At 56.3% G+C, this 12,483-nt stretch overlaps 4 protein-coding genes across 4 annotated transcripts; 2 read left to right on the top strand and 2 right to left on the bottom strand.

The window, feature by feature from the left end:
• Window positions 1-1,132: 1,132 nt before the first annotated feature.
• Window positions 1,133-4,206, top strand: FA10DRAFT_234474 (plasma membrane ATPase 1; the record flags this gene model as incomplete). Its single annotated transcript, XM_025518984.1, has 3 exons — window positions 1,133-1,213; window positions 1,287-1,555; window positions 1,623-4,206. The coding sequence occupies 3 exons, from the start codon at window positions 1,133-1,135 to the stop codon at window positions 4,204-4,206; spliced, it is 2,934 nt and encodes a 977-aa protein (XP_025374687.1).
• A 426-nt stretch (window positions 4,207-4,632) lies between these two features.
• On the top strand, window positions 4,633-7,209 carry FA10DRAFT_255981 (concanavalin A-like lectin/glucanase). Its single transcript, XM_025519789.1, has 2 exons — window positions 4,633-5,212; window positions 5,310-7,209. The coding sequence occupies exons 1-2, from the start codon at window positions 4,929-4,931 to the stop codon at window positions 7,033-7,035; spliced, it is 2,010 nt and encodes a 669-aa protein (XP_025374688.1). The 5' UTR covers window positions 4,633-4,928; the 3' UTR covers window positions 7,036-7,209.
• FA10DRAFT_245325 (Adaptor protein complex beta subunit) lies at window positions 7,210-10,036 on the bottom strand. The gene is made up of 5 exons (XM_025519375.1): window positions 9,613-10,036; window positions 9,109-9,544; window positions 8,822-9,036; window positions 8,193-8,764; window positions 7,210-8,134 (listed from the first exon to the last, which is right to left on the bottom strand). Exons 1-5 carry the CDS (start codon window positions 9,833-9,835, stop codon window positions 7,316-7,318), a joined length of 2,265 nt encoding a protein of 754 aa, XP_025374689.1. The 5' UTR covers window positions 9,836-10,036; the 3' UTR covers window positions 7,210-7,315.
• Window positions 10,037-10,153: 117 nt separating this feature from the next.
• On the bottom strand, window positions 10,154-12,402 carry FA10DRAFT_255986 (Nitrilotriacetate monooxygenase component A/pristinamycin IIA synthase subunit A). The gene is made up of 8 exons (XM_025519790.1): window positions 12,167-12,402; window positions 11,651-12,103; window positions 11,427-11,565; window positions 11,293-11,364; window positions 11,064-11,234; window positions 10,670-11,007; window positions 10,563-10,571; window positions 10,154-10,497 (listed from the first exon to the last, which is right to left on the bottom strand). The coding sequence occupies exons 1-8, from the start codon at window positions 12,202-12,204 to the stop codon at window positions 10,212-10,214; spliced, it is 1,506 nt and encodes a 501-aa protein (XP_025374690.1). The 5' UTR covers window positions 12,205-12,402; the 3' UTR covers window positions 10,154-10,211.
• Between the last annotated feature and the right edge of the window lie 81 nt (window positions 12,403-12,483).

Genomic DNA, 12,483 nt, shown 5'->3' on the forward strand with positions numbered 1-12,483 from the left:
CTCTTTTCAGCGAGATAAGCTGCACTCCAGCCAAGACCGAGGCGAGCGTGCCTGGCTTCTAGAAAAAGAAAGAGAGCGGCCTGCACCGCGTGCTTGGCGACCGAAGGAATCATGTATTGATTATTTGTGTCTCCAACATGCAGAGTGAAGAGGTTTGCAGAATGTGTCTTTGTCACTCCGCTGAGACTGCTATAGGACAAGAAAGGGGAGGGGGTTACCATAGATAGAATCAGTAGCTACTAGTAGCTAGTGGTAGTGCAGTCAAAGGAGGCCGGCTACGCAAATAGAGCTAGCTAGACTCCTGGAAATGCAATGCATGCGGCAAAAGAGCGACACTGCGTGCTATCTCGCGCCAAGCAAGTTCGTCTGGGCGAGTAGTGAAGGGGCGTCCAAATGTATTGCCCTTAAAAGCGCCTTGTTTTACAGGGGTGGTGCTCCTCCATCGCCCTCCTAGAAGCCAACGCCGCGACAAGGTGGACGATAGCAGCACGAGAATCAGACAAGTCGCTCCTCTTCCTTTTGGCAACACCGCGACACGTTCTTACTCTCTCGTACTGTCATCCATTGCCCTCTTTTGGTGAGTCGAGACTATGGTTGGTGCCGACAATGACGTTTGAGTAATGCTTATAGGCAATGAAGCGCCCTCTGGCCAAGATCTGTCAAATCTGAACCCAGTCTCAGCCCTCGGCGCTCGCCCGATTTTCTTTCGCGTTGACATCTAAGACGCCCTCGCCCTTCTCTTATCTCGTATCTGGACTGCGACGTCGACAGACGAGCGACTCGCAAGTACTGCTGACGTCACATCTCTGAGGGAAAGGGGAGAATTGGCGAGCGATTTTGTGAGTCTCAGCCGACGCCCCATTTTGCCCCGTTGCCGTCATAACTCCATTGGCGTGCGAGGAGGTCTACGTCTGGTTCAAGGGCAGATGACTGACTCGCTCTTCAACGTTGCTTCGCTTGTTTTTTTCCCTTCTCTTCCTCCCACCACCAGCTGGACTGCTCTTGCTACCACTCAAACCCAACACATCGAGCTCTCTGGATAGAGTCACGATCTTTTCCTCTCTCTCTTTCTTCACTTGTTCGTTCGTTTCTATCTTAGAATCCCTCATTCGCGCACCCGTATACACCGACCATGCCGTCGCCCATCGAAAGCAAGGAACACCCGTCGTCGACGTCCGGGTCAGAGAAAGTCAAGACAAAGCACCGTGACATTGTGAGTGCGCCTTCAGACTATGCACTCTTGCTTTGCGAGCCAGGCCCGCTCACCTCGAAAGCGACACGCACAGGATGAGGAGCACAATGAATCGGGACCAAAGCATGCTCTAGTCGACATGAGCACCATCGAGCTCAAGGCCGAGGACTTGTACGATAAGGAAAAGGTTGATCTCGAGTCCATCGAGCTTGAGGATGTCTACACGCTTCTCCAAGCCACCGAAGGCGGCCTCACCGAGGAAGAGTCGAAGCGTCGGCTAGAGCTCTTTGGGCCCAACAAACTAGAGAGCGAAGAGCAGAACCCCATCCTGCAGTTCCTCTCTTTTATGTGGAACCCCCTCTCGTGAGTGTCCATCTTGGCGAAGTTCTCTTGCTCTGCTCCGAATACTAGTGACTGACCGCTCACACAGCTGGGTCATGGAGGGTGCCGCCATCGTCGCCATCGCCCTTTCCAACGGTGAAGGCAAGCCTCCGGATTGGCAGGACTTTCTCGGCATCGTTCTGCTCCTCATCATCAACTCAACCATTGGCTTCATCGAGGAGCGCAACGCCGGAAATGCAGTCAAGGCCCTCATGGACTCGCTCGCGCCCAAGGCCAGATGTCGCCGCAACGAACAATGGATTGAAATTGAATCCTCAGAACTCGTGCCCGGTGATGTGATTGCCTTCAAGATCGGCGACGTCGTTCCTGCCGACTGCCGTCTCTTTGACGCTATCAACGTTTCCATCGACCAGGCGGCCCTCACTGGCGAGTCGTTGCCCACCAACAAGAAGGTCGGTGACCAATGTTTCAGCGGATCGACTTGCAAGCAGGGCGAGGCCGAGGCCATTGTCATCTCCACTGGCGCCAACACCTTCTTTGGCCGTGCCGCCGCCCTTGTCGGCCAGGATGATGACTCGACCGGTCACCTCCAGAAGGTCCTTGCCCGCATCGGTCTTTTCTGCATCGTATCCATCGCCATCTTTGTCGTTGCCGAAATCATCATCCTCTACGCCGTACACCGTTACAGTTACCGCCGCGGCATCGACAACATCCTCGTCCTTCTCATTGGCGGTATTCCCATTGCCATGCCCACGGTCCTCTCTGTCACACTGGCTGTCGGTGCCAGCCAGCTTGCCAAGCACAAGGCCATCGTCACGCGTATCACGGCAATCGAGGAGCTCGCCGGTGTCACGATCCTCTGCTCGGACAAGACGGGCACGCTGACGACCAACAAGCTGACCATCGACCGCGAGCTCGTCAAGACATACGGCTTCATGAACGCTGAGGACGTTATCCTGCACGCCGCCTATGCCTCCCGTACCGAGAACCAGGACGCAATTGACACATGCATCGTCGGCGCCGTCGGTGACGCCTCTCGGGCTCGTGCTGGAATCAAGCTCCTCGACTTCAAGCCTTTCAATCCCGTTGATAAGCGCACCGAAATTACGTACCTCGAAGAGGCCACGGGTAAAGTTAAGCGCGTCTCCAAGGGCATGACTGGTGTCATTATCGACCTCTGCTCACGCAATAAGACGGAGGCTCAGGAGATGGCCCTCGAGAACGACGTCGAGGAATTTGCCAACCGCGGTCTGCGCGCGCTCGCCGTCGCATACGAAGATGTGCCTGATGGAACCAAGGAGGGACCTGGTACCGGCTTCGAGCTCGTCGGCCTTCTTGCCATCTTCGACCCGCCCCGTGACGACACCAAGCAGACTCTCGACGACGCCATGGCCCTGGGCGTGCAGGTCAAGATGGCTACTGGCGACCAGCTGGCCATTGCCAAGGAGACTGGCCGTCGACTGGGACTTGGGGACAACATGTACAATGCCAAGGCGCTCCAGACGGGACAGGTGCCCGCGGGCTGCCCTTACAAGACGCTCGATGAGATGATCCTCAAGGCCGATGGATTCGCTGGTGTCTTCCCTGAGCACAAGTTTGAGATTGTCAAGCGCCTACAGGCCTTGGGTCACCTCACAGCCATGACTGGCGACGGTGCCAACGATGCTCCTGCTCTTTCCCGAGCCAACGTCGGAGTCGCCGTCGAGGGTGCTACTGACGCCGCTAGGGGTGCCGCCGACATTGTCCTCGTCGAGCCCGGTCTTTCGACTATCGTCGAGGCCATTCGAGGCTCCCGGATCATCTTCCAGCGCATGAGAAACTACAGCATCTACGCCTGCTCCATCACGATCCGTGTCGTCCTCGGTTTCGCCGTGATGGCCTTCGCCTGGAAGTTTGACTTCCCACCGTTCCTCATTCTGATTGTCGCTCTTCTCAACGATGGCACCATCATGACGCTCTCCCTCGATCGTGTCCTGCCCAGCAACGAGCCGGACCACTGGGACCTTGTCGAAATTTTCGCCTATGCGATCGGCTACGGCGTGTACCTCGTCGCCTCCACGCTCGCTCTCTTCGCAGTGACCTACCACACGACGTTCTTCGAGGACAAGTTTGGCGTCAAGGGTTACCATTCGGACGTTAACGCAGGCGAGCTTCACATGATCATCTACCTCTACACCTCGATCACCAGTCAGGCACTCATCTTTATCACGCGTTCCCACGGATGGTTCTTCACCGAGCGGCCCTCGATGGCCCTCATGGGCGCCTTTTGCGTTGCTCAGGCTATTTCATCAGTCATTGCCGCCTTTGCCGACTGGGGCTTCACTCTCGTCAAGCCCATTTCCGGTGGTTGGATCGGCATCATCTGGGTCTGGTCCATCATTTGGCTCTTTCCCCTCGATGTCATCAAGTTTGGCATGCGCCGCGTCATTCGCGGAATTCACAGCACCTCTGACCGACGGAAGCAACGCGCCGCCGAGATGGCCAACCCAGAGGTGCACCGCACGACGAGCCGTCACGAGAGCTTGTACCGAAGCCGTACGACGTTCCTCCAGCGCGCCACGCGCAAGATTGGTCTGGGCGGCAAGACTGTGCACATGAACAGCAACGAGTTGAGCAGGCTCAGCTCGATGCAGACGCAGCAGGCCAGCCGAAGGCTGTCCAGGCTGGGTTGATCTGTAGACTGTCTCTTTTCTTTTCCTCTCTCTTGAGCTCCCCCATGGTCCTCCTCCTCCTCCTCACTATCCCTCTGCGTGTGTAAGCATCCTTAGATGTACTCCAAATTCACAATCTTTCTCATTTCGGCTGCGAATATGGTCGAGATTGAGTGCCAATCGTCGAGCACGTCGGTGTGCGCAGATGTGAGTAGGAGCGTGTGGCTGGTGTTTCGGCGCGCCAGATTATGGTAGTGTAGTTTACAAGCTGTGCGCATGCACGCGCGCGGACTTCCGCTGCCTCCGCAGAGAGAGCGCGGGAAACACAGGCACTTTACTTTAGAGTAGTGGCACAGGGGCACTGGAGAGAGAAATCGGCATGATGCCGAGCAGGTGGAAATGATCGAGAACAGCTTTTCGACTTTGGAGATCCCTTGAACTTCTCTCATCTGCCCAAAGCCAAGCGATTACCATCGACATCATCGCATCTCCATCGACCAAGCCAAAAAGCGCCTTTTAGGCAACCTCTTTGGGCACGGCATTCAGAGCGACGCGGTACCTCACTTTCCCCCTTTCGAGGGTTTGAATTCTTTCTACTACCCCAGTGATCTCCACTCGTTCGCACGATCTGGGAATTGACTTTCCTTTTTTAAAGAGTTCTGGTCGTCGTCGGTCTTTCATCACCATCAACTCCGGCAAGGACGATAGAGCAAAAGATTAGAGTACTGACTAGACGAAGCAAGATGGCAAGACTGCCGCCACTCGTTGCGCTCCTCGCGCTCTCGGCCCTCGTCGCGCTCGTCAGCGCTGCTGGAGAACAGTGCTCCTCCAGCTCAAAGTGTCCACAGAGCAGCCCCTGTTGCTCAGCCAATGGCGTGTGTGGTTCCGGCGCAGCTCAATGCGCGGGAGGTTGTCAGCCCATGGCGTCCTATTCCGCTGGCTCGTGCTTGCCCAATCCCATCTGCAACAACCAAAATGTCAGCCTGACCAGCGACAAGTACAACGATCCTGCCACCTTCCGACCAGTGTGAGTGTTGTCTTTCGTCTCATCAACTCTTCCATGTCGAGTCCGCGGACTATCCTCCGGAAAAATGAGCTGATGGAGATTGAAATAACCCTCGCAGTCTTCTGTACAATGGCGATCCGTCCGAGGCGCCCTTCACGCTCGATTATGGGGCGCTCGCCAAAGGATCCGAAGGTGTCTTGCTCGCCATGACAGAACAGAGCCAGTCCTTGATCTCTACCACTCGCTACATCCTCTATGGCCGCTTCGAGGTGCAGGCCCGTCACGATGCTCGAGCCGGCCTTGTCTTTGCCTTCATCAGCATGTCGGACATCAAGGACGAGATCGACTGGGAATTCACCACAGCCAACAGCTCAGAGGGAAAGACCAACTTCTACGGCCAAGGCGTGGCCCCTCAGGGAATTCAGGCAGCGGAAGATGTCTACCCCCAAGGTCTGAACGTCAGTGACTGGCACACGTATGGCCTCAATTGGCAGGCGGACCAGCTCCAGTGGCTTGTGGACGGGAACGTGGTTCGCACGCTCAAGGCAAGCGACGCCGGGGGAAAATACCCTCGTTCGCCATCGAGACTGCAATTGAGTACCTGGGCCGGAGGAAATTCAACGAATGGCGAGGGCACCATCGAGTGGGCCGGCGGTGCCATTGATTGGTCGACGTCAGAATACCAGCAGAACGGTTACTATGCCACCGAGGTCAAAAGCTTCACCGTGACGTGCGCCGACCAGAGCGACGCGAATCTGACCACTGTTGGATCCGGCAGCTCTGTCACGTCTTGGGTCTACACCGGCCAGAACTCTTCGACGACGAGCGAGCCCGAATTCCAGCTGTCCAAGGACTCGATCCCATTTCTGAAGAAGCCTGCTCAGGATGGTGGCCTAAACTTGCCCGGCAACGCGCAGCTCACCTCCAACTTGCCAAAGGGCGGCTGGGATGGCTCAGGGGACACGTCCGGTCTCGACGATTCCGTGCGAGGGACTGGCCAGAAGTCGAGCGGGTCTTCGTCGAGCGGGAGCAGCGACGACGGGAGTGACACCTGGTCCTTTTCCAAGAATGCCGCCCTCCGCATTGGCGTGCCCGTCGCGGCCGCCTGTGTCGGCCTCATTGCACTCTGGGCATTCATCGTCTGGTGCGTCCGCCGCCGTCGGAAGAATGACATGGGCGGCGCGCACGGCGTCGTTGGACGAGGAGGGCCCGGCACAGGCATCGCCCCCGACGGACGATACAAGGGACCAGGCAGCACGACTGCGGCGAACATCAGCGCAGCGGCAGGCGCACTTGCCGGTCGCAAGGGTTCCACGACCCGGTATCATGCGCTGGGTAACGAGCATGAGGAGGACGCCGACCTGTACGACGCACCCCCCCAGGGCGCCCGACGGGTCGGCATGGGCGTCGGACCCGCCCCTGGCCCTACGCCCTCGACACACTTCAACTCGTACAAAGACACAAGCTACGATGGTTCTTCGACCTCGTCCGTCCACGAGGCATACCCCATGTCGCAACGGCGGCCTGGCCCCGCTTCCTCGATCCGATCAGAAGCAGCCTCACCAGCCATGCGAGGGCCATATACGCCAGCCATGAATGCCTTCACACCCGCAATGAATGCTACACCGAGACCGCAGTATTCGGCGCCATATTCACAACCAAACTACACGGCCTCACCTCCGCCGAGACAACAACACGTCCAGTGGGCGGCGCCACAGCAGCAACCACCGCAGCATCAACAACAACAACAGTTCTACGGGCAAGGCGCAAGAGTGTATGCACCGCAGGGCGGTGGATACGGTGGATACGGCTACGGTGCTCAAGGGGGCTACCGAGACTACTGAGTGCTCCCTTTTTCTTATTGCCTGATTCTACCTGTCGGCACGGTCCGACTCTCTGCTTTGCTCAACGCCGAACCTGTACTCTCTATTCCTTGCTCGTTACCTTCATCTTCATACGGACACTCTCTTTCACTCAGCAAGCAAATGCCATCATCAGAACACACTCTTCTCTGCTTCCACTTTATCATCGTCCACACACGCAAGAATGGTTTTCAGAGCGGTAGCGTGTGGTAGTCATACAATGTTTCTCAATGGTCCAATCGGGGTGGGTCGTTCATGTTATTCAGCTTAGCAAGTCGTCGATTCCGCCAGCTCTTGGTTTGGGGGCATCAACTGCATAGTCGTCGTCCATGCCACCAAAGTCGTCACCGAGCATTGCATAAGGATCCGAGCGGTCGTTCGCATCCGCGTCTGTTGGCACACCAGTGGCTTCCGGGTTGGCTGCCAGTGCACGAGAAGGAAGCGATGGCGGTGCTGCTGAGGAGCCATTCGTGACTGCGGTACTCTCTTCGTCGGCCTGATTGGCCTCGTCAACATTGGAGATGGCCGCCATAGCGCCCGCCATGGACGTCGTTGTGCTGATGGGTTCTTCATTGCCGTCATTTGATGAGCCTGATGGCAGCGACGGCTTCGTGAGGGAGGAAATGGGCGCAGCAGCAGGGGCAGAACCCGAAGTCGAAGGTGCATAAGGATTCTTCGCAACCGGCTTGCTGTAAAGATGTGTGCTCGCATACCTCCTCGCTGTTTCGTCGAGAGCGTTACTGTCAGGCAGATATCTTGCCTTGGATCCTCGAATAAATGTCTGTGGTTGCCGATGGAAGATCGACGAGAGCGTGGCACCATGGAGCAGGAGCTGGTCGAGAAGCTGTCGGTCCATCCTGTCTGTTTCAGTGCTGATTGATGGCTTCTCGGCAAGGACAATGTTTCGAGCGGCGGCCGGATCTGTTGAGAGAAGACGCCAGTACATGAAGCCTCGGTCACGGCAGTCGGGATTGTCGACTTCTTCGGTAGCCCACTTGAGCACCTTCGGCACCAGTTCGCCTCCCACCGTCGGTCGCTTGAGGAAGAGCTTGACCGTTGCGGTGAGTAGTGCCAGTTGCACCTGCAAAGCAATTATTCAGGCTAGTTCATAAGAACGAGAAAGGAAAAAAACAACGTACCTCGACTGGCTCTTCAAGAAAACTGAAGAGGAAGTCCTCGAGCAGCTCATCGCTATTCTCGATCCGGTCAGCATACTGCCCAATGATCCAGATCATGGCCGCTTTTGCCTCTGGCTCGTCGAGCGAGTCGAGATTTTCGCACAGAGTCGAGATGATCGACTCATATCGGTTGGGGTACTTTCGGAAGATGTCTTTGATGACAACGATGGCCTCTTGGACAACGTAGTTGACCTTGGTTTGGATGAGCGAGAGGAGAGTGCTGATGCATCTATCCGCCATAGACTCAATCTTGATGGCCAGCCGCCCAATGGAGCGCACGGCCTTGCGGACGAAGTCGACGTCGACCTCGGTCGCATACTCGCGCAATTCAGCCAGGACTTGCTCGACGTTCCTGTCATTCGCCAGCCTGTACATGATCTCGAGCTTGGCCATCTTGACGTATACCGGGTCGTTGTACTTGCAGAAGAACACCTTGACCTCATTCTGCAGCACGATGGGCCTTCTCTGAATGACGAGAAGGATATTTCGAAGCGCCACGTACTGTACCTCCGGGCCCGAAGAGAGAAGCGTCACTTTAGGGAGAGTATTCGCATCAGCACGAGCCAAGAAATGCGGCGCGGTTGACTCACCTAAAGGAGGGCTGAGCTTCTTGCAGAGGCTCTCTCTAAATTCTGCCGAGGCAATGTAGTTCATCAAATACAAGATGACTTTTGTCGCCGTCAGCACTACGGCGGAGTTAGAGTGCTGCAGTCGGACGGCGATGCGTTCTGCTAAGATCTCCGCGTCGGCATAATCGTTTGGGACAAAGAACATGAGTGCCTCCAAGATGTATGTCTGCCCCCATCTGTCGAGGATATCTATTTGTTAGACGACGGGAAAGTGGCAAGACTGAAGCCCTGAGCAGCGTTTGACTCACTCTGAACAGTCCGGTAGCGCACTGACAAGCTTGCTGGCGATGGTGAGGTTTAGCTTGAGCTGGATGTTGTCGCTCCTTTCGGAGATCTCTGTCAAGGCTGCAACAGCGTTTGCGACGACGGTCGGATTACCGTCTGCAAGTAGGTCGCGGAGCATGCCGATGAAGCCTTGTCGGTCGACGAGCTTGCGATCATGCATGTACAGCTTTGCGACGCAGATGGCCGCTGTCTTGCGCACATATGGGTCTGAGTCTTTGAGCGAGTGTCGGAGTGGGTCCACGAGGGCGGTGAGAATCGAAGGGACGGAGATGTAAGACATTGTCCGAATGGCCAGCGCACGAATGAGGGGGTTGCGATCGTTGCAGTCGGACAGAAAGCCGGGAATGGCGTGGCCGACCTTGTCCGGCTTTGATCGTCCATAGTTGATCAGGTAGAGGTCTGTCACCCCAGCAATACTCGCTCAGTCAACATCCTCTGCGCCTCTCCCGCAAAAGAACAGCACTCACATATCATCTTCTTGATCTCTAGGACCTGGATGTTCATGCAAGCCACAACATCGTCAAAGAGCGGGCTCATATCGTTGCCCATCGTGGCGTTGGCAATGACCTTTTTCAACGTCGTTTTCTTTCGGACCCATCCCTTGTCCTTCTTGTCGCTATTCAGCTCCGCTCGCAGCTCTTGGACCTTGCCACGCTGGAAGAGCTTGGCATCCTTGCCGGTTTCCGCCATTGTCGTCCACTTCTGCTGCTGCAAGTGTGGCTGTTGGCGATGGGAGCTCCGGACTTGTCAAAAGTTAAAGTGAGAGAGCGAGTAGCGATGACAACAACTTTGATATCCAGCACAGATGCCCCGCAAAAGTGTGCTGCGAAGGGAAGAATGAAACAAGCAATCGGGTGGTGTGGCAGAAGTGGGTGGAGCGATGGAGACAAGGAAGGACCTTCCGTAGCGCGCGCACAAAATCACACCGCACGGACTCATAGCGCGAAACAAACAAAAGGTGATCTCGGACAAAGGGAGCCAGCCAGCCAACCAGCGCTGATTGAGTGTGCATTCATGGTGATATTTCTTTCAAATTTTCCTCCCAAAAGGAGACAAGGACCCTCGCTCAGTCAAGTTTGGGGGCGTCCTGTCCAGCGTGCCACTTGAATTTAGAGCCGTAGTGGTCGTCACGAAGACGGCGCTGTCCTGCTCCGTAGAGCTTTTCGCGGGTGGTAAGGCCCAGCACTTCGTCTTCGCCGTAGCCCTTGGGAGCTCCCTCGGTCTTCTTGCCGCCAGGCCAGTTGGCGGGCGCCTTGCCCGGTGCATCATAGTCGGGCCAGACGTGGCCCCTCTTCTGCAGCTCGGGGACAAGCAGATCGACGATTTCGATGAATGTGCCAGGCGAAGTGGCGCTGTGAAGGCATTTGGGTCAGCCGAGGAGGATCTACCAATCTCCGTTTCGCTATCATGTGCTCACTATGCAAAGCTGTAAAGGGTAGGAGCGGAACAGAAAGGGCAAGAGGATCAGCAAAAATTGATGAGAAGATAAGAAGCCAAGCTTGAATCAGTAATAGGAGCACCCACTTGAAACCGTCGCAACCAGCATCCTTGATCCACGATTCGAGCTGGTCGGCCACCGAAGCGGGGCTTCCCACGACGATTGGGCCGAGACCACCGAGCTTGATCAGATCCGCCACGGCCCTCTTTGTCCATTTCTGCACTGAAGGATCCTGGCGCGCGAATCCCTCGACGGCCGACTTGATGGCATTTCCCTCAGGCAGGTTTCGCAGCTCTTCATCCTCTCCGTAGGGTCCAAGGTCGATGCCTGTCCAGCCGCCAAAGAGGGCAAGGGCACCCTCGTCGCTACCATGCGCAAACAGCTCTTTGTGCTTCTTCTCTGCGAGCTCGTCCGTCTCCGCGATCTGTGGGTTCGACTTGTCAGTGCAATCTAGGGTAATCGCGACTTGACAGGACTCACAATCGGGCACAGGAGAGCCAGCACCTTGAGTTCTGCTGGGTTACGGCCAGCCTCTTTTGCGGCATTGCGGGCAGCCTCGACGCGGGAGCGAGCGACGTCGGGTCGGTGGGCAGCGACAAAGATAACTTCTGCGTGCTTGCCTGCGAAAGCCAGGCCTGGTCCGGAGCTTCCCTATTATCAAATAATGAGCGAGGTCCTTCATCGAAGCAAGGGGCGAGCAAAATCTCACAGCTTGGAAAATGACGGGGGTCCTCTGCAGGCTGGGCTCACAGATGTGGGGACCAGGGACGCTCTCAAAGTACTGCAGGACGATTAATTGTCAGCTTCGCAGCTGTGCTTCGATCTGCCAACAGTGCTTCTCACCTTGCCCTTGTGGTTGATGTCGCGAACACGTTCAGGACGAGTGTAAAGAGGCTTTTTGATGTCTTGAACGACGGCGTCATCGGCCCACGATGACTCCCACAGCTTGTAAACGACGTCCATGTATTCATGGGCAATCTCGCTATGAAGCCAAGAACACCTCGTCAGCCTCGCAGTCGCCCCTCTAGCTTGTCTATAAAAGCAAAGCCTTTTTACGGTGTGCTCACTATCGCTTGGCGTGCAACTCCTGGTCTCTCTTGCCAAACTGGCGGGCGGCCGAGTCGAGGTAGCCCGTGACGACGTTCCAGCCGACCCTTCCGTTTGTGAGGTGGTCCAGGGTGGAGAAGCGCCTAGCCAGTGCATATGGGTGCTCGTACGACGTAGTGGCCGTGATGCCAAACGAGAGGTTTTTCGTCACGGCCGCCATACCCGAGATGGTCATGAGGGGATCAATGACGGGGAACTGGGCACCACTCGAGAGGGCCGCGTTGAGATTCTTGTTGTAGACATCGTAGCCGCCCCAGACGTCTGCAAGAAAGAGGCCATCGAGCTTGCCGCGCTCGGCCAGCTTGGCAGTATCGGTCCAGTAGCTGAGCTTGTTGTGGAATACGCTCTTGTCCGATGGGACCGAGAAGAGGCCGGGGCTCTGGTGGCCAGAGCAGCCCATGATGAAGCCATAGCTGAGCGCATCCAGGTCAGTAACGGTGTGTTGAGCCCAACGATTGATCATGTCCGATACTCACAGCACCCAGCGCTTCTGGTTCGTATCGGTGCTTGACATTCTCGTCAGTGTGTTAGCCTTGAGCGTTCCTCAACTGCCTGTAGAGAATACCGTGATGGTGCAGGGAAGAACAGGAAGAAAAGCGAGATTCCATTTGGCCTGTGACTTGTCTCGCCTAGCTCCACCCCGGTCATCCGACCCAGGCAGGCGCTTCTCAGGTCAGACCGAGCGCGAGCCATCAGAGAAGATCGTTGAAAATAAGCCGCCTAAATTGACAATCGACAGGTCTTCGCAAAGAACTGTAGGGATTGCGTGCTGCTGTCGCGCACGGACCAGTAG

Source organism: Acaromyces ingoldii (genome assembly GCF_003144295.1).
Source record: "Acaromyces ingoldii strain MCA 4198 unplaced genomic scaffold FA10scaffold_7, whole genome shotgun sequence".
In the NCBI taxonomy this organism is placed as follows: Eukaryota; Fungi; Basidiomycota; class Exobasidiomycetes; order Exobasidiales; family Cryptobasidiaceae; genus Acaromyces; species Acaromyces ingoldii.

Coding starts and splice junctions, on each gene's coding strand:
- FA10DRAFT_255981 (XM_025519789.1), top strand. CDS start 4,929: ATGGCAAGACTGCCGCCACTCGTTGCGCTCCTCGCGCTCTCGGCCCTC. Junction 5,213..5,309: donor CCTGCCACCTTCCGACCAGT/GTGAGTGTTGTC, acceptor TAACCCTCGCAG/TCTTCTGTACAATGGCGATC.
- FA10DRAFT_245325 (XM_025519375.1), bottom strand. CDS start 9,835: ATGGCGGAAACCGGCAAGGATGCCAAGCTCTTCCAGCGTGGCAAGGTC. Junction 9,037..9,108: donor GCGCTACCGGACTGTTCAGA/GTGAGTCAAACG, acceptor TATCCTCGACAG/ATGGGGGCAGACATACATCT. Junction 8,765..8,821: donor GAAGCTCAGCCCTCCTTTAG/GTGAGTCAACCG, acceptor CTCTCCCTAAAG/TGACGCTTCTCTCTTCGGGC.
- FA10DRAFT_255986 (XM_025519790.1), bottom strand. CDS start 12,204: ATGTCAAGCACCGATACGAACCAGAAGCGCTGGGTGCT. Junction 11,566..11,650: donor GAGTTGCACGCCAAGCGATA/GTGAGCACACCG, acceptor TTGGCTTCATAG/CGAGATTGCCCATGAATACA. Junction 11,235..11,292: donor CCCCCGTCATTTTCCAAGCT/GTGAGATTTTGC, acceptor ATTTGATAATAG/GGAAGCTCCGGACCAGGCCT.